This window comes from Dipteris shenzhenensis, chromosome 4 (assembly GCF_047967505.1).
Source record: "Dipteris shenzhenensis isolate YYH24624 ecotype China chromosome 4, Dip_SZ_1.0, whole genome shotgun sequence".
Taxonomy (NCBI): domain Eukaryota; kingdom Viridiplantae; phylum Streptophyta; class Polypodiopsida; order Gleicheniales; family Dipteridaceae; genus Dipteris; species Dipteris shenzhenensis.
This window is the reverse complement of record NC_141599.1, coordinates 20,468,610-20,495,107: the sequence shown is the minus strand read 5'-3', so window position 1 is coordinate 20,495,107 and position 26,498 is coordinate 20,468,610. Positions and strand designations below refer to the sequence as shown.

The 26,498-nt window shown below is 43.8% G+C and overlaps 1 protein-coding gene across 1 annotated transcript; it reads right to left on the bottom strand.

Annotated features, from left to right (window-relative positions):
• Positions 1–318: 318 nt before the first annotated feature.
• Positions 319–26,151, bottom strand: LOC147902578 (putative zinc metalloprotease EGY2, chloroplastic). The gene is made up of 12 exons (XM_087373716.1): positions 25,975–26,151; positions 20,248–20,371; positions 14,924–14,989; positions 14,764–14,817; positions 14,535–14,639; positions 11,958–12,032; positions 11,644–11,749; positions 11,437–11,530; positions 7,874–8,027; positions 1,442–1,649; positions 1,039–1,199; positions 319–956 (listed from the first exon to the last, which is right to left on the bottom strand). Exons 1-12 carry the CDS (start codon positions 26,094–26,096, stop codon positions 723–725), a joined length of 1,503 nt encoding a protein of 500 aa, XP_087229842.1. The 5' UTR covers positions 26,097–26,151; the 3' UTR covers positions 319–722.
• Between the last annotated feature and the right edge of the window lie 347 nt (positions 26,152–26,498).

The following is a 26,498-nucleotide window of genomic DNA, read 5'->3' as shown; positions in this document are numbered from 1 at the left end:
GGGCACCGGCAAGCCCATCTCATCCAAGGATGGTGTCTTTTGTGGACTGAATGTTGCAAATTGTCTTGTATTGCTAAATGTAAACCGATAGGGCCATAATAATTGGATTGGGGCCCTCCATGTTCTCAAATGCACCTACGAATTGCAAGCATGCCTTTCGTGACCAAACATTAATCAAATTCACGACTTGAGAAGATGAGCATTTCAACCAGCTTTACAGAACAAATTGAGTTGCCATATTAACAATGAGTAGTAGTCTCAAAGACGAGTCATTTTTTATCACTTAAACAATTGGAAAATTCTCTTACCTTGAACTATTTCATTTTGTTTATTTTGAACCCTCTTGAAATTTTCTTATTCTTATGATTGCACCTACCAACTTTATTCCTAAATGAAAATTGTAGCCCAAAAGTCTGAAGACAACAAAGTAGATTGCAGTGAACTGGCAGGCCTTCTCCCCGGTGGCACCATTTCATCAAAAGATTGCACCTGGACCTTGCCTAAAATGAGACTCAATGCTTTGGACATATCCTCCAAGCCTCTTTCTGTCCGATGTACACTCTAATAGGTATCTCAAAACTTTACAAACCAACCCCTAGTGCAACTATGCTTCTAGTGTCAACAGCGATTCCAAATCCGCTTTCAGGGTCGTGTGGCTATAGATGCTAATGGGCCGATAATACACAGAGTGAATGTATCAAGGTTGGTGGCCTTCTCGAGCATTAATTCGAGGAAAATGGAAATGGGAAGGGGAGACAAATTAGCAACGCCAGTAACAAAACGGCAATTCCTGCAGCTGTGTGCTTACTATCTGGGGTAGAAATCTCCTCTGCCTGCGGAGTGATGGGACCCCTTTGCAGAAATAGCACAAGAACCACCCAATATAAAGCTACATCACTGAACAAACTAGCAAGGCCAAGAAGGGCAATAGAGACACCGTTTACACGACTCCAGACCTGCAAGGTCAGAGAATTCCGTTAAGAGGATGGAAAAGTGTTTCCTTTGTGATACATACCTTTTTAAAGATATGATACGAACCTTTCTTCCCCACAAAGCCTGTGAGATTCGTCCTCCATCAAGCTCACCAACTGGAATGCTGTTGATGCCATTGATAAGTAATCCTGCCCAGGCCCAAAGCAGCAGCGGATTCACAGCCAAGCCTACACCTTCTTTCAGAGAGTCTCCAAGAAATGCTTTCACTGCAAACCATAGCCGTGCTTACTTTAGAACTTTATAACTTATTCAAACTACATATCCAGCCAGATGTCAAATGAGTAAAGCATGTATTGTTCTTTATGAGGGTGACAAAGTGTTTTACAAATTCAAGTATGGTTTATTTAAAACACTTGCTAAAGCGGTACAGCTTCATTACTGTTTTCCATGAGGAAGAACAGTCAAGGAATATAAGACAGTTACAATGTTTCAGTTCAAAGAGTCTCACCGAGGGCACCCACAATAAAGGATTCATGAAATGCACTTGTATTTACAATTATCCCCTGCCCTTCACTTGGTGGGAAAATCAAGCCAATCAGAATGATAATAAATGCCAAAGAAGCTCCAGCCAGAGGCCCGGCTGCTGCTACTTCAAGAAGGTCTTGTCGCTTTGACAAGATGTTGGTTATCCTCGTTATCCCTCCAAAAGATCCAAGCTGCACAAAGAACAGAGTTGCCAGAGAAGCATTTGACAGAACTGGAAAAGAAAACATGGTCCCTTGTGGGAGAGACATAACCGTCCGTGACAAGTCTCCAGATCAATGAACAATGTAAAGCTTAGTAGTGAATAATGCAAACTTAAAAGTTTTAATTATTCAAAAACTGTATATAGCATTTGAATCCCATATAGGTTTTAGTTAGATACTTGGAGAACCAAACTCCACTCACCTGATGCAAAAAATTCATGAAATGATTGCAATCCAAAAGAGGGAAGCAGCAGGCAAACTCAAGGATGTAATTTTTTAGAAGCCCTTACTTTAGTGTTAGTCAAAAGAAATTTCTTCACATATCAGCAGAAAACTGTTAAATTCCATCGTGTCCAACCATCAGAGATTGAAAGAGTAGTTACAAATCGCATAGCCACCCAAAAAAGGAAGCCTTCCCAGACTTATAAGCATACTCGAGAGAAAAACATACTCGAGAGAAAAACATAAGTAACCTCCAGAGTCCACTCCAGAAGAGTATGTTGCATGTTTAAAAATTTACTTGGAAATCCTTCTATAAGGCCGAAAACATTCTACTCACTGTAAGGCAGTAAGCATATTTATCTTTTTGAGCCCAAAGCTCATTGCTACTCTAAGAGAGACTTCGACCAAAGAACCATCTAGAGCATGAATTATTGTTTTTATAAAGCTGAATAAGCCCTCCTATCAGCACCACTTTCCAACCGAATAGACTAGCATAAGTTAGAATACAAAATATGAAAACTCAAGACTTGATACTCAAATGTCAAGACAGAAGGTTTGAAGGTGGCATAGTGATAGAGGCCTCCCCATCCTCTTAAGTTCCATTATCATGGTCCTGGGCCTCATCATCACCCTCATGCTTCATCAGTTTGAAATCATGTGGTTCAAGAGTGCAATCTGCCCTAGTTTGTATTGACGAGCATGTTCCTCTTTTTAGATGCAATGTTTCCAAAATTGCTCCACAAGCACCCAAAAAGTGAATGGCTAGCACCCCTGCAATGGAAAGAGGAAACCTTAAACCTATCATTCTGTGCATCCTCCTTAACCAAGCAATCCTTTTCTTTTCCTGTAATATAAGAGCTCCTCTGGCACTTTCCTTCTATCATTTAAATTTGAGACGAGTGGTCTCAATATTATCTCCCATTCTTACACCACCTTTGTATACGTTTCTTTCCCTTTACCTTGAAATTTTGGATCAAAAATAAAGGGTGCAACCTCCAAAGGTGAACGATATTCTATCTAGCGAGAGGTTGTAAGTGCCCTCAACTCATATTCTCTCCAACCATACAAACCATCCAAATTTTGAACTGTCTCAATCATCCTATCCAACGCTTCATACACTTGCCCAATAGAAGGGTCATCCCCATTAAGAAGCGTAAACATGATGAGAATATGCTTTGTGACCTGGAGCAATAGGCCAACATCATCCCAAAGGATGTCATCCAAAACAATGGATTTAAGCCTCTGATCCCCTGCAAAGTTGTCCATGCCATGCATCCTCGGAAGAAACAGGAAGCTACCTCAAATAAGTTTTCAGCTTAAGAAGCTGCTTCAATATGATGAAATTGTAAGCAAAGCACCTGTCTAAATACTTGAAGAGATTCTTTGGAGATAGCTTGCCAAAAATAGCCAACATACAATGGTGGTAAGTGATGTAAGAAACCAGATGATTGCCCAACTCAATGGAAATTTGTACCCAATCCAACTTACCAATGGACTTGTGTAAAATCCAATTTCAGAATACGGTCGTGTCTTCAGCCTGTTGTATGAACTTCACAAATATTCCATTTAAGGCTCTCTCTTCATTTGCCATAATACTAGGTTTTTCAAAGACTTTGATAGTGCCACCCGCATGACTATAGTTGTTGATTATTATATCCTTGCAGTTGTTTGCAAGTTGATTTGTTAATTTGTAATGAGCTTGTCGATTGCAGGTGCGCTAACATAGTATGACTATTTGTTTACATGTTTTCTGCTACTGTTTGTAGATTCACGACTTACACTCAATTGATATCACATGCCTTGGACGTTTTCTTGTTTGGTTTGTTCTTCTACAGAATCAACATTGGTCCGTTCGATTTTGCTTTTGTAACTGTCTTCATAGTTTGTGACCACTACGATGACAATTCTTGATGCATGTCCCCTACAACTATCAAAGTAGGTCATCTTCACATGAATCTTCATAGTAACATGTGTTTTCCTTTGATGATTAGAGTTCCTATTGGCTATAGGTACTACTTAGAGCTACAGCTCAAAATCTTTAAATCATAGTCTTTTTCCCACGCTAAGTCACATAAAGCAGCCCTCTCTAGAGCTCTAGTCCTCTTGCTCAGATTTTTGTGCATTGTAGAAGATTGCCTTGACTTGGGTCTTCCCAAGTCTAGCAAGGTTGTTATGCCACCATGAAAGGAAAACAAGGAGGCTCGCCTCGCCAGGCTATCATGCCCTCCCACCATGGTTAAGGGAAACGGGAAAACGGAAACGTTTCGGAAGTTGGAGTGGAGTGGAGGCTGAAGTTGAAGTGGAATGGAGGGAGGCTGAAGTTGAAGTGAAAGAGAGGGCTGGGGCTGAAGAGGGCAATCCAAAACGGCGAGATGTGGAGTGGGAAACTCGGGCTTTGTGTGTGTTTGCAAAGCAAGGGGAAACTTGGGCTTTGTGTGTGTGTGTAAAGTGAGGGAAAACGTTTTTGGACAGAATTTCTGTTTCTGGGCAGCCCCAAAAGGGCGTTTTCCCAAAAAATGGCCCCCGAAACACTTTTCCCCCTAACTATCTACCACAAATGCACATGTAGAATCACGGACACTCGATAAATTGCTAAAGTCGAAAAGGCCAATTATTGGCTACAGGCTCACCTTGAAATATCAAAGCACATGCTGTGAAAAAAGGTGACTAAGCTGCCGACATAATGCATCCACAATACATATCAAACCTAATTTGAGAGGTGAGGAGGTGTAACCGTAAATCTACCCCTTTGACCTCAATGAAAGGCCAAGGTCAAGCCTTCTACGTGACACTAACACAGTGTGTGGCCAGTGTTGCTAGGAAACTGGTTCCAGTCAGTATGACACCTGTTTCAGTGAAATGCCTAAAACCATTGTAAATCAACCAAGTAAAACCTCTACTTCAGGCTGTGAAGTTGGCCTTGGAGGGCAAGCAAAGGGGGGGGGGGGGATTTCTGGAGACATAATTTCTTTATTGAACAACGAGAATATTTACACTTAGTCTTTAGAATGTAATATTTGAGTTGAGATTTAAGTTTCAATGCATAATTTTATAACTTATTCTAGAAGATGTAAAAACTTGAATATGCAGGTTTGAACTTTATTTGACTTTTATCATCTATTGGAGTCTAGTTTTTGGGCTCCCGAATGGATTATACTTTTTGTGAACAAAGTTTATGTTTGTTGCTTCTAATACACACTCATTGCATCACTTTGTTTATTTATTATGATCATAATTCTAGAGTAAAGGAGTGACGAGAGCTTTAGACTCTTTAGATCTAAAAATCATAACTAGATAGTATAATATCTTGCATTAAGACTTAATTTTTAATTTGTCATTTTGAGTGTTTTTCAAGTTGGAAAATCTTGAAACCGTCACACTTCGGAACTGAAACTGTTTCAAGTCAAACTGAGTGTACCCAATCAAATTGCATTCAAATACATGCAACTGAGAAGTAACTTGAGCGGCTGGCCTAGAGTGAGAATCATGATGACAGCATGTGCATGTAGCAAGTGGCAAAGCTATCTTGGACTAACCGATAGAACGGTGCATGCAACACCCACCCTTAATCTTTGGTGGAGTATGTGGGGGCATGCAACTTTCCGTTAGTGCATAGTTGATTTCCAAGAAACCATTAAGCATTGCCTCAGATGTCAGACGAGTCAGAGGACAACAGAGGGTATGCACAAGGAAGCTAACCCCAGAGATAGAGTTATGGAACCCAGGAACTCACACAGTGGTATATTCAAGTCCAAACTTATTTCCTTAATGTGTACTTTAATATATGTGCAGATCATAAATAGACAATGCTCAAAGACAGATGTAGAACCAGCAAAATATATTTCCGTCCGATGTGGGCACAATAAAAAAGCTATGTCCAGTGTCCCACCCTATCGGGGAGTGCTGTCTAGATGTGGACCCCTGTACATACGAGGATGTTCCTTGGAAATTCCAAAAGACTTGGCTTGCGGTGCTCTCCTAGAGCTTGAGTGGACCTGGTATGTTTGTGCCGCAATCACGCCTACTTGCTGCTCCTATGAACAGCCAATACCAAGGTAGTGCTTGCTGTGACTCCTTCACCTCCTCGCTGCTCTGAATGCAACCAATGGTGGGCACAAGTTCCCTCCGTGATCCCATCTTCCTTGCTGCTGTGAGGGCAGCCAATGGTGAGGACCTGTGAGCTCCTTGTATGGTACAATCAGCCACTTCCCTTGTTGCCTTTGTATCCTCCTAGATGGCATCTTGAAGCAGGCTGATATGCTCCCAACAACTGCTTACCAAATGGATAGTTTGAGCCCAGAAGAAGGCCCCTTTTATAGGCCCCAAGGGGACCCTGAAATAGCGGAGTCGATCAGCCTTAAAAGCCAACCTCCAGGTCTGTAAACCCCGACTTGGTCAGCCTGTTGCTGACCCGCCTGGCCATGTGGCAGTCCCAGGCTTTACCCTGTCCCGGGACTTTTCCAGGTCATTTCCTGACCAAATCTTCACTCCCGTCAGTTGCCTTTCTGCTCCAGCTTCCCTGCCTTAATGCTGGAGCTGTTCCAGCCCTGATGCCTCTGTTCCAGCTCTGTACAGGGCCTCTCCAGGCTCCTGGATTGTTCCATACACAGGTGCCTGCCGTTGCCAACTCAAGCTCCATCTGCTGCAGAAGGTCCACGCAGACTGTCTTAGTCATCATGATCTGTCCCAGGCCACTGTCCAGGTCGTACTGAGGCTGACCACCAGCCAGAGGATGCCACATAGCATCACGACGCTTCCTAGCAGGGTTCCAGGTGCTGCTGCTGCTCCAACTCTGTTGCAGACCTTTCCAAGCAGCCAGGTACACCTTTTCTTTGTTTTCTGTGTGCGCTTGCTGCCCACATGGAAGACCACGTGCTGTCCATGTGGCAGCCTTGCATTCCTTGTCAGATCATCCCATGTGGCACATGGCATCTAACATACCCTGGTCCACCTCCCCCTTGTACTATTCATTTGGGCGCTGACACATGGGGAGGTGACCATCCATACTCCAACAAGACGGCCACTGGCACCCCGCACATTCGGAGGTACTCCCCAAAGATCCTTACAGCTTGTCCAAGGATATCCAAGACTTGCGACCTAAAGCATGGCCCCCCATTCACAGGAGGTGAAGATGTCTTCTTCTTCGAGGCTGGGAGTGGTTTACTGGCTTACATGATGAGAAAAGCCACTGTAATCACGCTAGAGAACACCCAGGCATCTGTGACACTCAGGCCCAGATCTTCCCTTCCACCTGAAGATGATGTCTGTGAGACAATAGTAGCCCTGCATATCTAGTTACTCATAATATGGAAGTCATGTGCAGACAGCAAATCTGCCCAATGGTCTCCTTAGTGGCTATCTGGCTTGACATTCCACAACTTGAGTTCCACATGGGAGCAAGTCGAGGAATTGTGTTGGACATCCAAGCATCATGTGACGACTTGGCCAGGCACTTTTTACACATTCACAGATCGAGGCATCTGTTTGTGTTTAGCCCTCCAACTCACTGCTTGTGGCAGCTCTTGGCTTGTATAGGCAATGCGCTGAAAACCTTCAGAAGCAGCTTGCAAGGAGTGGCCCAAAACCTGCTCCCGTGATTAGCCGAGTAGCATTCATTTTCTTAAAATTCAATCAGAATTACCTATTTTTACAGGAAAGCAAGAAACACTCTTGGAATGACCTCGAATTCATCAAAACAAGTGTCAAATCTCATTGTATGGGTAAAGAACTGGACATACATGACCAACAAGCAGCTTTTATTGAAGCAAGAATTCTGCATAGTGAAACGCCTGTTTTTATTTTAATGGTACTGATAACTTACTGAATTCTAACTGATAAATTATTGTCAAAATTTTGAATTCAAGAGCTGCCGTTATCACAACAGTTTACGTCAAAAGGCAGACAGATACAATATTAACCACAACAAGAAGAAACTCATAATTCAGTTAGATTGGTTCAGGCATGATACACACCTGCCAGCTGGGGATGAAATATGGCACACCAAGTTTTGCCCCAACATTCTGAGCAGCATAAATGTGACCAGCTTCGTGGGCAGCAAGTGTTACCAATGTCACAAAGGCCCCTGGAAGGCCCTCCAATAAAAGCTCATAGTTCCCAAATGACGACCTGCACAAAAACCATAAATTTAAACCCACTTGGCCACTGTGATTCAGACCAATTGTCATTTTGTATTGTGATTTGCATACCCAACTTTGAAATCCATCAGTCTCAATTACAAGTACGAGGACATAGACCATTTTAGCAAATATATGTGCAACTTGATGCAAAAAAAAGGGATCTTAGCTATGCTTGTGAACATTAAACAACACTCAGACAGCACTGATGAATTCAGACAATGACCACTAACAAAAATATAAGAAAGTATATGACCTTATTCAGCAAAGAAGGTAGAATGGAAGGGGTATGTGCAGGAACGTGCACCCTTCAGACAAACTGTTCCAGCATCCATTCTGAATGGAAACCACAAAGTTTTACTGCATCCCATTCCACACTTGAGAGACTCCCTACATGTCACATTTACTTAAGATCTTTACCCTTTAGACGAGCTGTTCCAGTTTTCATTCTAAATGAAAATCTACGTGTCCCATTCAGCATTTGGAATTCTCCCTACAGGTCATGTGCTGTGATTATTAAGCTCAAATTTTGACATAGCATGCTTCTGCATGGATTGCAAGCATTACGGATCATGACATCCAATTCCTTCTTTTTTTACAATTGCAAAAAATAGACTTCTAAAAGGTATAGCCAAAAATACAAAGAAACCAAGAGTGACCCCTGTTGATGTTTGCAGGGACGTGAACCTTTCAGACAAACTGTTCCAGCATTCATTCTGAATGGAAACCACAAAGTTTTACTGCATCCCATTCCACACTTGAGAGACTCCCTACATGTCACATTTCCTTAAGATATTTACCCTTCAGACAAGCTGTTCCAGTTGTCATTCTAAATGAAAATCTATGTGTCCCATTCAACTTTTGGAAATCTCCCTACATGTCCTCTATGGTAGTTACACATAATCAGGCTGAAAATAAGCTAGTCAAGGGTCTGAAAATGAAAGGGCATGTGGGTGTATGTGAGAATAGCAATCCATTGTCCCAATAAACAATAATTTCCTAGCCCAAACGGCAAACCATAAAGGCTAAACAACTTTTCCACAAATAGGGGAGCAAGCTGAAATATTCTCTTGTAAGTATGAACCATGACACTTGGTGAGTCGATCCACAAATCACCCAAATTGCATCATGCCCATAAGAGTTTCGTGGTAATCCTACCACAAAATCCTAGCGAGAGCCTGAGTATGATGATGAGGGCAACACAACTAGTGAGGGACTTCTTCATCATCTTATAGTCACGTTTCAGATCATGGTGGTGAGGAGGATGAGGAGGATGACACTGATGATGATGAGGAAGTGTTTGGGACTGTTATATGATGATAAGTCTTCACAAGTTATGCATGCTTTCACTGACAGTGACCGGACTGGCTGTTACGGCACCCGTGTCTCACAGTGGCAACCGTTTCATGCTTGGCTCTTCATGTATTTCTCGGTTCGGCAAGAAGCAGCCTACAGTTGCTACTTCACGTTGTGAAGTTGACTATAAGGAAGCCTTCGCAGCCACTGTACAGTGTGTTTGGCTCTGCAAGTTACTTGCAAACCTTGATGTTAGCCACGCACATAGCGAAATTGTGAGTACAAGGCAGCCACTGTGAAGTGTGTTTGCATCGCAAGTTACTTATACATCTTGATAACGTATCTTCTACCACGATTTACACTGATAGCTAGAGTGCTTTGGCCGTTGCATGTAATCATGTCTTTCATGCACATACCAAGCACATTGAGGTGCACTATCACTATGTTCGAGAGCAGCTAGGAGATATACAGTTGTCCTACATTACCACGAGGACAACCTAGCAGATCTGTTCACAAAGGCTCTACCTAGACCCAAGTTTGAAGCTTTTTGGCAAGCTTTACACTTGGTACCATTTGTTACGTAATTCTACTTCCCTATACTATAATAGGTTGCTATATCCATCAATGGAATCCATCAATGGACGAAAATGTGCAACCATGATATAGCTTCCAAGTACACCTGAGATGTATCCACAATATTTCAGCCATACCATGGAGGGGATTTGTTGACATTTGCCTTGGGTATAGCCTTCTAGGCTAGTTAGGGCACTTAGTCCTATTGGGACACCTAGTACACTTAGGACATTTTAGACCTAAGTTGACTTTGGTTGACTTGGGCCTTATATTAGCCATCTCTTGGACTTTCACCTTATCAATTTGCAACTACAATTCAGTTCCTTCAGCTTGTTGTCTCCTCCTTGCATTTCAAGTTCCTTTCCTTGCTCCTCGCATCGAACATGGTCGGTCAAGCCTAGCCCTCTGCTAGGTCTAGATAAGTGGAGGTTGCGTCTCCACTCTCCATCACACACTCACAAGTGACCCTTCACTATTCATCACTTGAAGAGAGCAATAGTGTTCAATGTGTAGTGTGGCTCATTATTCCTTCACCTCCTAGTCAAAAGTTGTCACCATCCACATAAGAGTGACCTGCATTTACATCAACCATGGGCTGATCTACTTTCTCTTTTTCCTTTCGTGATACTTGCAGCATCAAAGGCTATAAAAATCTAGTGGAGAGCTTGGGTCCCCAAAATTATACATGTGGATTTCACCCTGATTGGGCTGTGTATATACAAACCTACCTTGTCTCTACAATCAAGGATCTGGCTAGTTCAACGAGCAAGATACATACAATGAGACTCTAGCGCACATCAGACTGCTACCCCTTGCCTTGAATGGCCAGAAGAAGACGAAGACGGGGTAGATTCCACAACTAACATTTGTTGGCATGCCGCAGTTACACTTAGCACAAAGGAATTACGAATCAAGCTTCTTTGCCACTCCTACAGCTAAAAGGTACCTTGATATGGATAGCCGAAGAACTCACATGAGCTCAGATGGACCAAAAGGCAACGGAACTAGCATAGGACCATCTCGAAGAGTGTCACCTATGCACATGGACCATCTTCTACACTGACTCATCTTGTATCCTCAATGCTATGCTTCTGTGTTTCAAGCATACAGCTTTTATGAGTCAAATTCTGAAATTTTTTGTCACATGTGTTTCTAGCTACTTCCAATATGTTACACATGTTCCTAACTAGCATGTTACAGTCAAATGCAGCCATAAATTAAGCACTCTTTTTAAGTATTGTTGTAACATGAACACCCATGTATATTGGAAAATTTCAAGCATGACCTGTTGAAACAGAATACCCAGCAAGGAGATGGCTAAATTACGAAGTTTCCACTCTTCTTTATGTGTCTTTCTTTCTTTGCGGAGGTAAAAGCTATATTTTCTTTGAGAACATGAGATATATGTTTTTCTGCAGCAAAAAATGTGGTTATAGATTCATATCCTATTACTTCCAGCTGAAAGGAAGCCTGTATGCAGGAGTAGCAGAAATACAGTATTGGTGATTCGTTCAAATGATACAATGACTTACAAGAAATCTAATTGTAGTGAAGGAGAGTTCCGAAGCAGGATTGTAAATACGGTGACCAACCCAAACAGAGATGCTGCGACCCACTCGGGTATGGCTACAAAAATGCCAATCCATTTGTTAAAGTGCATTCAACTTTGAACTTTCAAATCCCACATAAAACCAAATAAAATACAGACACTAAACCAAAAACGTAATGTGAAACCTTACTAGCAGGATCAGGCTCTACCAACTCCTTTGGTGTGACAACCGCCACTGGCCTGTCATCCTCAGGATTCAACAGAAGGAACAGCTTATACTGGTCTTTGAACTTATCCTGCAACATATACCTTTGTAAGACTAGAATAAGTCCAATCATACAAATTTTGATTTTTTGTTGTTCTAAAGATAAAAAATCTACATAATTTATGTAGAAACAGCAGGGAGAATAACAAAATGCTTAACACGTCAACATATATAGGTAAATCTGTGGTCAATTGTAACAACTAGGAATCCAATGATAGGAAGAACGATGCGCGGCTTACTTGGAGTCTATTATTTATTTTTTCATAACTTTTGGAAGCATCACCACGGAGATTCCCTTTAAATAGAACACCACCCTGAAACAACAGTAATACATCGTACAAATGCACGATGGTGTGAAAAATAAGGTTAGATGATGAAATACCTGTATGTGAACTTACAAACAGCTTTACTTCCCAATGATTATTTCCAGCTGGACCAGATTAAAGATAGCAACGAGGCTTTCCATTGGAATATTATTCAGCATTTGCTGCTTCTTTTGTTTAAAAGCATCCTTTTTACCAAAACAGAGTACACAAATAAAGCATAAATTTTAAATTCATTACACCATTTCCGGCTTTGAAAGCCAAATCAAAAACTATACAGGATCCACAATGGTACAAAGAAATCCTACTTCCAGGTTTGCCGAAAGTCCTCATGTTGTTTTTGCCCATCTTCAAGTCATGAAGGCAACAATCCCGTATCCGCCCTTCATTTCCCCTCTCAATGGCATGGCAGCATAGCAGCATGGTAATGTCTCAAGTGTACCTCCTATTTTTGTGTTCCACTCTCATCAGCAAGAGTAGTTTTTGATATTCGAGACTCTCTGGCTTCGTAAGGCTTTCAGCCTCCTTTGCTCCAACTCTCTTTTGCTTTCTTCCAGCTGCCATGAATTTTCTTCAACATGAGCTAAGAGGTGTTTATTCTGCTCCAGAAGCTTCTCCACCACTTCAGCGGAAGCATACTTTTATGGCTATCTTTTGTCTTCTTGGAATTTAGACTCATTGTTCTCATCTCTCTTTTCTTCTGCCATGGCGCTTGGATGTGTGGTCTTTCCTGATCTTAACACAACCATGCACTTGCAATAGTGAAGTTGGATCACAAACCGAAGCTCTGACACCAATGTAACATGTAACGGTTAATGATCGTGTAATCGCAGCAAGACCTTCTTTAAACCTTTAGCGAGGCGTCTTCACTTATGCAACACACACACACACACACACACATACACACACACAGACACAGTTTATTAGAGTCTACAGAAGACCAATGGGTCTATGAGACTGGTAGAAAGCCCGATACAACAAGCAGAAAGGGTGGAGCTACTAAACGAGCATCATCTCCCATGTTGAATGCTAAGTCCTAAGTGGTACATAGTCATATCATCAGTAATGACATCATCATCATCCTCAACATCATCATCGTAATCACCATCATAAAGTCAAACATCATCATATCACGCTGGCTCTGGCCAATACAATATGACCCCACAAGGGGGTAAATTTCAGGGAGGGCTCGAGGGGGGCTCGAGGGAGGGCTCAAGGCCGTGCTGATGTGTATCTAGTGATGGGGCACTGGCGACTCTCTATGGGCGTTGCCCGTCTCAATCTCCTAGCAATGACTCTGCTCATGACCAGGGCTACTGTAACCCCTGTGGGTCACGCCCTAGGTCTGTGGGAGGTCGCCCAATGTGATCTGCGTGTCCATCTGTTGTCGAGCGTGGCATGCCTCAGGCTTTGGATCTCTACTGCGCCTACTGGAGATGACCGTGCGGTTTGTGTGATCTGACTGAAATAACTCTGTGATCATGCTCTGAGACGAGTCGGCCAATGTGCATGAGGCCTATCTCTGCATCCTGAGTAAATGCTCTTTGTGTCGAACCACCTCGTGGAGAGAGAGAGAGAGAGAGAGAGAGAGGGGTAAGAAAAAGAGAGTCGACAGCCCGTTGGGTGCTTGTACCCACTGAGGGGTTCCTCCCCCCAATATAGGGGAGAATTTGCTTGTAACCTAGAGAAATGGAAATAAAAAAGACACTCCTCTGGAGTGCACAGAATGCAACTCTGAATAGAACAGTGAAGATTGTGAACATGTATTAGCCTATGATAACAGAGGACAGCTCTACAAAGTCCAGCGATCATGTACAGAGTGTGCCTCAAAATGTCAACACGGGAGAATATCCAGGAGACATTAGTGGCTCGGAGAGTGGGGGATATCATGTGTAAGCCAAAGCATCCGAAAATGGGATATGTCTTGATGCGGCGGGGACACTCAAGGGAACCTACTCTGTGGGATATAATGGTGTTAGGGGTTGGATGTATATCTTGGAAAGGCTGCTGGTGCCAACAGCTTACTCAAAAAATGTTCCTGAGTATGCCCAATCTCGTGTAGCAGCACCTCAACTACTCACAGATAGTAGTGCAACTATGAGTCCTCTCAAAGTAAGTAAAGGATATGCCAGAGATCCTGTGGGCAACAGATGATGCAAAATATCCACAATCTAGAGGTTCTTGGGAATACCCGATCAGCACTCTAGACATGGAATCTTGCCGGGGAGTCATGGGACTTTCTTTGATTAGAAATTACAAGCAGAACATAAGAAGTACATAAGTAAAGCAAGAAAATAGATTTCTTGTCCATCCACTTCGATTGATTCACTTTCCAATTCTATTCTTATGGATTGAATTTGCTACTCTTTATAATCTTTTTCTGATAAAGATCAGAACACTGATGCATCCATAAAAACTGACAAGGCTAGTCTGACAAGCCCCATTTATAATTGAGCTACACAGTAATTACACAATGAAGCTCTTATAGCCTACCTCGTAAGGTTCCTGACCTGTCACGAAAAAGGTATCGAACCCAAAGACTTGATCTCGTAAAACTGCAAGTACATCCTTTGGAATCCGCACAGTGTCTCCAGAAGCCTGGACATCCATCACCAATAATACTCAAAAAAATTTACTCGACACAAAAAGCTTTCAATAAGAAAAACAATAGATTCATCCTTATGATATTACATATCCAACCATTAAGAACAATACATCTAACCTTCACTCCAGGAAGTGGAGAACCACTGGCAACTTCCAAAGGCTCGTCTACATCCTACAGAGCAATATGCATATCAAAAGTGAACAATTGTTCCATATACAAAGTGATATTGGAAAAGTATTTTCAATGAAATTAATGTATAATAGATTCCTAAACTTACCTTAGCAGTAACAGATTCTCCTCCTCCAGTTCCAGCAGGCAACCCACTCTGATTCTCTGCATCATCCTGTTGGGAGTGCAATTTTACAATCATTTATATTTCCTATTCATGGAAAAAACCCCAATTGTTTCGATGTCCACTCACAATCAGGTGCTCTCTACATAAATAATAACAAGCATCATGGCATGCCCAGCCCAGGAAAAATCTCTGCAGTAAAAACATACTGCATAATAAAGCTGATAGTCTCTTTTTGTGGCTTCATTTTGAAAGTAATATATCATGCAATTGTCCTCCTCTGAGCAACAATCTATTAAATTTAACAGGCACTAGCTGAAAGTGGAATTATCCTCCTCTGAGCAATCTATTAAATTTAACAGGCACTAGCTCCCATGACATGATTGAACCCCAAATCTCAGCAACTGAGTTAGTGGATCAAACAGACAGAGTCTCTTGTTTTGGACAAAAGATTGAACGCTCTTGTTCCGCGACTTCCCCAGAATCATGGGAATGAGACAGTTGTGCTGGTATTGGTTTGTTCCTACCCTCTATATAGGTTGCAACTACTTGAAAATTCTACAAAAAGATTATATGCCAAGGTTCCCGTTTTGCTGCAGCTTTTGGAGCTTTTAACTAATGACTAAAATTTGGAGAAACTTACATGCCATGTGCAATTATTCAGCTTGTGCATGTACAAGACGACGCATGTGGGAGTCTGCACATGGCTCATATTCGTGCATGGAATCACAAATACTTGCTGAAGAGAACATCTGTTTTATCAAAGATTCTTAAATTCAGTGTGGCCTTATGTTTTGGGCCCAAGTTTATACTAGAATCATAACAACCCGCAAGTGCAAATTCAACCTTCCAAATCTATTTCACCTTAAAAGAATCAAATAATTCTTCACCTCAGTCTAATAATACTTCCACTCCATAAAAAGACGCTTTTACAGTGAAATGAGAATCTCAGCTAGACAAAATTTTGCTAAGATGCTGAAAATAAAGTGAGAAATTGTTGCCATTGGCCAGTCAAAGAATGCCTAGACCTGCATTTAAAGAATAGTGCTCTAGAAAGGTCTGGAAAGTCGCTTCACAAGAGGGCTTCTCTTTCGAGTTCCTCTATACACTAGAACCTAAATTTTATTTATACTCAAACATTTGAGATTGATCACAAGATCATGCACTGCTTGACACAATATGTGTGTCCTCCATAAATTGTGATAAAGAGACACATAGCAAAAAATACCCTGCACAGATGTCTATGACTGCTGTTGGGCTGAGAATGTGTCTGTGCCAATGTGGTCATCGGGACCATATTCTCTACACAAAATGCCTATAATGGCATTTACCCGTTTATGGGTGCAGCACAAAAAAGAGTCAATCTTTCAAAGAGCTTTTGATGTGGACTCACACGCATGCATATGTGCTGTGCCCATCATCACTTGGGATACTGTAGTAGTTGAGGCATTCCAACGCACACCGCAAAATCATGCCATCATGACATTCAAGACATGAGGATAGGTTGGCAATCCCTCCCCAAACCAAAGCTTTGAAAGGCACCAAGATACAGATAGCGGAAGATCTCACCCCTCAACAGCTTAAGATGAAGGCTACTGAACTTCAGAAAGTACCATAAGCCTGAAATAATGGCAAGTGGGCAGTATATCGGGAAGGTATAGCTGTCATTACGGATTTCAAATCAGCTAAGACCCCGATGTAGATGTGGAGAAGCTCAGTCTATACCTGATGCAATACATACTAAGACACTAGGATGGACTCTCAGTCCTTAACTGACATTTTGGTTTAATGGATTCTCACTCCTCAACTGATTTTAGTTTCTCTAGTCTTATTTTCTCTCTTCCATAGACTATAATATACTCTCTCTCTCTCTCTCTCTCTCTCTCTCTCTCTCTCTCAGCCTCCCCAGCACCTCCGCTCATCCTCACCAGACCCTCTGTTAGCCCGGCGCTCAGCCTCGCCAATACATTCGCTCAGCCTCACAAGCCCTCTCACTAGCCTCCGCTCAGCCTTGCCACCACCTCTGCTCAGCCACGCCACACCCTCTGTTAGCGCTTTGCTCGCCTTGCCAGCCCCTTTGGTAGCTCAGCCCGTTGCTCACTCCTCCCTAGCAGCAGCCCCTCCCCTCCCTTGATCTCCCCCACCCCGAGTTGGGATGAGCCCCCAGTCCAATCTAGGAGTTAGCTTCAGCTAGGGGGTGCAAACAAAACCATTGCCAATATGGAGCAGACATGCTCCTTGAAATCTCCTGGAACCTCAACTCCCCCTTAACCGGCCCATTGGTGGCCCTCGAGAGCAAATTCCCTATCTACAGCAAGAAGTACGAGAGCTAACGTTACAGATGGTAGCCTGAATCCAGGATCTCAAAGGGCTCGGAAAGGAAGCAAGCCATAATCACTGAGATAATGTAGATATGCAGCACCTCTCCTCCTATCCCTCAATTAGTCTCTACAGTCAAGGATCTTGTTCACACAGAAGTGATTGTAGAAGTGGATACAGACGCAAATAAACTGACATTCAGGCTGAGATTAAGTAGCACGAAGACAAACACAACAATGTACTAAAGATCAGGATAAGAGGCCTTCCTGAAGGCTGGTTCAGACGAAGATACAAAGAATGAGACTCTTGTACACATCAAAGCAGCCACCCCTAGCATTGAATGGCCAGAAGAAGATGAAGACGAGACAGATTCCACAACTAATACACTTAGCACATGGGATATACAAATCAAGCTTCTTTGTCAATCTTACAACCTGAAAGGGACCAAGATATGGATAGCCAAGGAGTTCACATCTTAACTGAACCAAAAGGCAACATAATTAACCAAGGTCAAGGCTACTAGGACGGATGGAAAATGGGCAGTATACCTTAAGGGCACCCTCATCAAGGAGATTAAATCCAAACCAAAGGACCCTCAATCATTTTGTTGCCTTAACTTTCAGACCAACAATAACTCAGAGTCGCTTTATGCACTCCTCGGGAGGTGCCTTGTACCCTCCTCAAACGGATGCATACATTCTCTCTTATAACTTGGTGTACAATGACCATGGGAACCAGAGGACATCCAGCACATGGACTACCCTGGGCCATCTCTTACTAAAAGAAGACCTCCGTAGTCAAGATTGCCTTAAGTTATGAAAATGGGAAACACCAATGCTGCTTAAAGCCAACCCACCATGCGCTTAAGCATTCTCCCACCAGAAAAGAGGGCAAAGGACACCCAACACAATACTAAAATTATATTCCATCGTAACACGTGAAGTTCTTTCTCATTAATTCAATATTGATAATTATGGCGAGACAACAGTGCTATGTATAACTCCAAGAAGGGATTATGACTTCTATTGGAAAGGCAACATGGCCTTATACCTCTTTCCAATGATGAATTCTATTGGGAAGGCAACAGCACCTTTTACCTTTCCAAATCAAAGACCAATAATGTGTTCAGCTTCCTCATTCCTAGGCCAAAATGGGTAAAGATTCTAGGGCTTGGGTTACCCTCAAAGCCTTTTTGGTTCTCATCTAACTTTCTGATTCATAAACCTTCCTAATTGGAAAGCTCTCAACCCAGCATTATTGTTGAATGAGGAGGCCCTGGAGATAACCCATCAGATAATTGCACACTCTCCTCTCTCGACTCAGTCTTTGTTTAGACTACAAGCTTTCTGGGGCCCTCCATACCCTTTAAGTCTTCAACTAGAAGGAAACAAAAATAGAGATGACTATTGGGGAAGGCAACAATGCGTTTTACCTTTTTCCAAATCCAAGACCAATAAGGTGGGCACCTTCCAAAATCATCATTCCTCCAAAATTCATAACTAGCTCTGAGAGCTCCTCATCTAGGTACAGGAAGTCGGGGTTCCTTGCTCGACGCTCAACCTGTGAGCATTAGCTCACGGGTCTTGTTTCCACCCCCCTTCACCCACACCTTTGCCCAACCTGTGAGCATTAGCTCATGGGTCTTGTTTCCACTCCCCTCCCCCCTTGTTTCTATTCCTCTGTACCAGCGCCTGTTGATAGGCTGTCAGCCCTTCTTGCATCCCATTTTGGGCTCCACTGCCCTGCTAGATCTCTCTTTCTTGTTCCGCCATGCCGTCTTCCTGCTCAGGCTTCTTTGAGTGACACATGACTGATGGATGGCCCTTCCTGCTCAAGGGGCCGTCCTCTCATCAGCCTGTTAGTCACTTTCTTGACAGCATTCTGCTTCAACCCATCAGGGATTGACGCTGTGGGTTTTGATGCTCTGCTCAGGCCATTACGGGTTGACGCTGTGGGTTTTGACGCTCTGCTGGGACTGGGTAAAACAAGCTGCTTTGACGTCCATGATTGCCTCCTTCCTGTCCCAAGCCCATCTTCGTCAGGTAGTATAGTTTGCTGAGGCGTCACACAGCCTCTTTCTCCTTCGCCAAGCCCCCTTTTGCTCCAGGCAGAGTCAAGGCCGATGCGTTATACACAAAATGGCTCCAGGGTTAGGTCCTTGTGCATAGGGCTTGAGAAATGGGTCTTGGGGGTGTCAGCATCACCATCAAATCGATGTGGTTGCATATGAACTGAAGGCTGAAAGTGTTTTTCTCTCCGTCACTTGCTAATTTTCTTGTTCATGATTCCTCTACTCTTGGGCTGGTTGTGATTTGGCAGCAAGATGAAGGGGTTTCTTAGAGTGTGAGGGGCTGTTCTTGGGTCTCCTATTCTCTTCTTGCAGATGGCTGGCTGATCGTGTAAGTCCTGCCAAATCAGGATGAAGGGTTTCCTAGAGTGTGAGGGTCTGTTCTTATAAGAGCAAAATTACAGTGACAAATGAAGCTTGCATCAAAGATATATACATATACCTTCATAAGAGTAGAATATATCCAATCTTACAAATTAATGAAAACATGATCTATGAGAAAGTCACTGCCTAGAGCTGTTGTGAACCCTGAATCTAAAGAGTAATGACACAAAATTTGAAATATAACATGGAGCACTTATTTGAGGCTTGTTTTTAGCCAGTACCTCAGTATGTCGAAAATGGTATGTGTAAATGAGTGGTTTGTTTAAACAATTAATTTTGATGGAGTGCCATCTTTCTATTCTTAATAAAGATTGTGAAGATACTGATTTAATGCAAAGCAGTACGAGGCCAATTTCATGCCATAGATAACATTACTTAAGCTCAGGACAACTTCGCCCAACGATTTTTTGCAAACCTCCAGCCACAGCCAATTAGCAGTCCAAGGAAAGATTTAAGGAAACGTGTACTTCAGAAAAAAATCAACTTTTATTGGTAGGATACCTTTCTTAGAAAAGGAATGATGAAATTTCCATATCACCTGGACCTTTGGTGCATCCTCGCCTACACTGTCTTTAGCATCTTCAGACAATGCCCTGAATTGACAAAGTTTCCTGCTCCATAATTGTAGACGCCGCTCTTTTGACCTGAGATTGAACCTTGATCTATGCATTTGATCACCGAAACAGCAAAGAGGACGTTTAGTGGCATGCCAAGTATGTCCAATGCCTTTCTGAAGAGGAATTAGCTTTTAACTCACATAAATAAGGCTCCTATTCTAGGTCATTTAGGACTAACCAATTACACTATCCATCTTCATAATATGAGAACACATCCAATCTCAGAAACTGAAAAGACAAGCGAAAAGAGGAAAACAACAATAAGCAAGAGAGACTGAGAGGGATTAACGTCTTCGGGAGGCCTCAGGGGCCTATGAGACAAGGTACAATCAGAAAAGTAAGTCATACAAGCCACTATGGGCTGAGGCAAGGGCTCACGAGGGCCCTTGATGAGTGCTATACTAAGAAACTAGAACTAGAAAGAGAGGGAGGGAGGGAGAGAGAGAGAGAGAGAGAGAGAGAGAGAGAGAGAGAGATTAACGTCTGCAAAAGATCAAAATGCCTATGAGATCAAAATCTGAAACACATCAAGCTCATACACCCAGGTAGGGGAACTAGAGGTGTCTAGCAGGCCTCAATGTTTGCAATGTAAACACTGAAAAAAGAAGTATCAAGGTGTTAGAAATCGCCCAACAGAGGGTACGCACAGCGGAATACTGATAGAATAGCCCAGGAGCTCACACAGTGTGTGTGGGGGGTGGAATCACAAACTTCTTAACTTAATGTGCATCACATAGATGTGCAGACTCATCAATAGACAACGAACCAGTCAGATATACAGCTACCAAAAAGATATATTTCCGAACAAAACTATGGACAAGACTCGAGCCCATGTGCTCCACCTCGAGCATATGTAGACTCTCTGTCCAGATCCCTTCCACCTTGCTGTCTGCAAACCAGCCTAGGTGTGCTGCCAATGAGTGAGCTAAATCTGCAGGTCTCCAGCCAAGTTCTCCAGAATGAGGCCAACTGTTGCAGCTTGCTGCTGGTGCTGCTCCTTTCTGCACCTCAAAGGCTGCTCCAAAAGATGAGATATGAGGGCCTGGAGGCCCTCCTTATATAGGCCCCAGGCCTGCCCGCAATAACCGACCAGTCAGGCTGCCTCTGGCTGACCTAAACAGGCCGACCTGACCTCGTGGGGCTCTCATTTCTAGGGCCTTTGGTCCACACTTCTAGGGCTCTTGCCCTCACATCAAGGCAAGGGCCCAGCCCTTAGGTCTGCCCTATATAAGGCCTGGTTGGCTGCCTCCAAGCAGACCAACCAGCTTCTCTCTTGACCAACCCATGTGCTGGTCTGTCCCGCCTCTGCTGTGCCCTCTTCTTGGCTCCCTGATCTGTTCACACGTGTGCGCCTTCATCCCGTACTGCTCCGTACTTCTGTTGATGCCACCCGTGAGCTCATAGCCTCTTCTCTTGGGTCCCTGCTGCTGTCCTCTGCTCCGCCTTATGCTCCTGCAGATCAGCCAAGTACCCTCCTCTCTTCTTTTGATGTGAGGTGCTGCCCATGTGGCAGCCCCTTCTCTTTCTTTTCTCTTGGGCACATCCTGCCCTAGGTCTCCCTCCCCCACGCTCTCCTCATAAGGGGGCTTAAAGATGGGGAGGTGACCTTTCCAACGCAAAGTCTACCAACACCTAGTTCAACCAACTGAACAGTGGTCCCAAGGCTGCCTTTTATTAAGGCCTCCAAGTCCTTATAGCTGGGGCCCTTGCATAGGCCATGTTGCATTTTTTAAAAGCTGCCCAGCTGTCTGCCTCCATACATAGCATGCCACTGCACATCTGCAGCCCACATGGCTGCTCTCTCCCCTCTCAGATCTGCCAACATATGACACTGACACCTTGTAACCACATGGCTCTCTCTTATGCCCATATCTAGTGCAGGTACCATGTCCCCGTGTCGTTTTCGTTTGAGGGCTCACAAGTGAGGCAATGACCCTTCTAGCCCAACTCCCTCTCAAAGATCCATTGTGGACCTACACCCACGCGATCAAATGAGTACTCCATCAGCTTCGCAACAGAACTCTTTGAAATAACTCGAGGGAATCCATGACTCAATTCCAATCTCCAGCGTTTATCACCTCCAAGTCCCACTGCACATCATCACAAACAATCAATACACTTGGTGGCACTACCAAACCAAATCACAAACCTATCAGAATCTTCCAAATGCCCACGTACCATTGTTAGGTCCATCCAATTAGTCACCATCTCGCGAACTCACTGTTGAGCAGCCATTCTCCAACTGACAGATGACTATCCAGCTGTCCCCCCCGAAACTAAGAACAACTTAGATCTTGCCAAGTACCAAGTATGCAGGGTCTGTTTCAACACATCCACAACCTCAAACGGATAATCCTCTGTAGTGAAATCTCTATGGCTGCTCCAGATAAATCCTCGCTAATAGAAATCCTACCAAAAATCTTGGATCTGCTACCAACAGTCCAGCTCAACTCGGATCTGAATCCCGAGTCCACCAAGGTACCCTGCAAACTCTCATGTTCTCGTGGCTTCCCAGTTTCCGATACACAGCTTCAACCAATTCTACCAAATACTCCTTGAACATCATGCAATTGGACCTCTGTGGAAAGTCCTTGAAGTCAACTGCCTCCGTCAGAGATAGTGACACCAGTATCCACAGCCAACAAGCAAAAAGCTTTGAAGGCCTCTGTAATGAAAACTCGCATGGTCTACTCAGAAGGTCTTAACTCTTCACCCTCCACTTGAACAAATAATCATCAAAGCATGCAACTGAAAATGAGATAGACAAAGAGAATATTTACCTTGGTAAATCTTCCTATCGCCTGCCATTGCAGTAAGCCTGGTATCTCCCTGAAGTACCCATCGTATGAGAGTCAGTGTTACCAATCTCCTCACACTCCACCTCAAAGTGGCCAAACTTGTCCTCATTTCTCATGGTGCAAACGGCCTTGTCTTCAGCTTCACTATCTGAGCAACCCAAATGAATCTGGATCGATGGACCACAACTGTCTCACCCTGGTCTGCATATTTAATCTTAAAATTGGTAGGGATCACCACCAAGAAAATCCTGAATTGCCACATTTGCCCTCTCTCATTCTAACTCTTCCTTGTTGGACTGCTCCTCCTTTTTTAATCCACCTTCTTTCTCCAATCCCACACCAAGTGTCCAGGCCAATGAGAACAGGAACATTTCGGTTTCTTCTTGCCCTCATTATCAGAAAAGCCCTCATCCTCCAGAAAGTCCTTGAGCTTACCCTTTTCGAGCTTGCCCTTTCCTTTACCCTTTAGCTCTTTGGAAGTTTATTGACCATAAGCATGGCCACGTGGTTACTGTCCACTTTAAGAACCACCACCACCAATTGATCTCTGAGAACCTTAACCAAGTGATTGTCGACAAATTGTCCTTCCTCCATTGTTAGCATGAACACCATGCTAATTCTCCACTATCGCTATGCAAGATGCATGCACGTTGTTGGCCTCAAAGACATCCCTTAGAATCGTACATGCCTCATACGCAGTTACCACTAACTGTGTGCAGAAGTACCAAATATGCTCGTCGTACCGATGTTCATTGATAGTGCCTAAGGAACGACACTGACATTTGCAGAATTCGCTGACTTCACAAGTTTGCACGTGGCATCCGCCTTATCCTTGGACTTCAGCTCCACTCCCTAAATAATCTTCCATACCCCTCTTGCAATTTCCAACTAGGTGGTTCCAAATCTTTATCTCTAGATTACATAGTTATTCCCATCCAACATTCTCAGCTCTCCAAAATTACCAATCAACCTGTGGGACGCTATGTTGCGATATGTAGATCACCCAAATGAGATTTCTAATCCCAAGCACACTGCGTCAAACTTGATAGATAGCACACTTTACTGACCAGAAATCACCTTCTCTCTCGAAGCAAAGCCAGCAAAGGCCTTCTCCCTCATTGTGGGAGTAGATCACTGATACCAGTATTCTCAGTTCTAACTGTGTCCTGGCTGACACACCCACCTTGAGGCCTGCAACAGCCCTGCTGGCTATTCTGACTGCCCGACGTGGCAGTGCTGCAGCAAACGCTGCCCTGTATCCTGCTGATAGCCCCGCAGGTGATGCAGCAGACAGCATGGCTGTCATGTGGGTCTTCTTGTGCTAATTGGATCTTTGAGGGAGCCCGTGGCTGCTTCTACCATAATCCACACACACACAAAGAAGAGCCTAAGCAAAATGGCATAGCAGGGAAAGGAAAGAGGAGAAGTAAAGCACGTAGGAAGAAAGGCACAGGAAGTGGCAGCCAGTGTGGGGGAGCTAAAAGGAAATACAGATGGGGAGAGAGGACCTAGAGCTGCAGCACAAGGGGGAGAGGGATGGCTCACAGATCTGCACGCAGAGAACAGCAAGTTGCAGCAGCTAACAATTCCTTGGAAGAAGAGTAGGCAGAAGTACAATGAGGGAGCGTTCTGTCTGAGTCAGCATAAAACTCTTATGAGAGGGGGAGAGGGACCAGCATGAAGAACGAAGTGATCTGCTCCCAAATTGTGGTCCCCATCTGAAGGTAGGCAACATCTCCTTGGGGGTGGGTAAAGCCTTCCTCTCTATTTTGCCAGGCCATGAGTGGTAGTGCGGTCCACTAGACATCTCGGGAAAAGAAACCGGTGGTTCCTAGCAGCTGCGTTGACTGTGCTGGCTCCCACTCGTGCCCAGGTTTATAGGGTGCGGGTGCTGGAACCAAATGCATGTCTATATCCACAGTAAAAAACCTCTTCCAACCAAGTGTATTAGAGTATGGCCCCCTAGCTAGACGGCTCGCTGAGTTCTTGCTAGCTCAAGAAGAGTGTCCATGGTGTCAAGACATCAAAAGGATATAGACCACCAACCCATGCTAAGTGTGACATGAACCTCCCAAAAGAAGCAGTAAGACTGACTTCTAATTGCATAATATGCCAGACGAGAGAGGAAGAGAGATGGAGATGTATAAAAAGTGCATTTTTAACCTTATGATAATCACCGGGCTATGAACATAAATCCAGTACAGTATTTCTCTTGACTTACCAGCTCTTACGTACAGTACGTATTTTTAATTCCCTAATTGGTCTTACTCTCAATCAGTTCGTATGTGGATACCATTAGCAGCTTAACATTTGCCTAAAGAGATACGCCCTTGTATAGTCCTCCTCCCTGGTTGTTAGCCCCTGTTTCAGAGATCCCCTGGGCAGTGAGCTGGATTCTCTGGAAACAGACCAGTTTCTGTATTGATGAGCGCCTCAGGGACTCCTGATTTGTATGGTTGGTTTTTCAAGATTTAATAGAAAGTTCTTTTCTCCTCTTTTATTTTTTAAACATTCAACTAGGCACGAGGATAGTTTCGCGTGAAAGAAAATCGACTAGGCACGAGGATGGTTGTGTCGCCTGAAAGAAAATCAGCTAGCATCAGGGCACTTTGAGTGTCGCATTCTAAGGACGTGAGGAGGAAGTACGACTGTAAACATAGGTGGGGGGGGAAAAATGCATTTTTCAATGTGTGCGCATGGTTAGAAAGCGATCGTGTGCGAGCATATGTGTCGATGATAGGCTGACAATTTGCCACTACTACAAAAGTGATGGGGAGCGAAGGACTCGATGTGGGCGAATCCAGGAAAGGCAAAGAGAGTGCATTTGGTGATGGAGTTTGAGAAACTAACCGTTGAAGGAACTGTGGAGGAAGGAGGTGGCGATGGAGGAGGAGAGAAGAGTTCCCAGCAAGGAGGCTACAAGGATGGGAGGGCAAGGGAGTAAATGGGGATGATGCAGGCAGGAGAATCATGTCGCCAGCAATCAAATAGAACAGCCTTCCACCATTGCTACTGCTTAGCACGCACGGTTGGTGCTTCTTATATTTACTTTGCTCTGCTCATCCTATCCTTTTAGATCCTATCACCCTTCCTCTATCCCACGTGGCATCCATGTGTGGGTGAGTTTGCACCCGTCGTCGTCCTCCCGCAATGCCGCTCACAACCTCGTCTTCGTCACCCTGTCTTATGGCGTCGTTTGGCACTTACACTGCCCGCCCCAACATGCATAAAATTTCGAACAACCCATCCTTCTAGTAGGTCACAAACCCATTGGGTGCTTGCCCATCCATCGGGCAGATTTTGAGCTCGACATGGCAGCCATAACGAGGGCACAAGGAGGACGTGTGGTGGGCAATTTGTAAAGCCCTGATTGC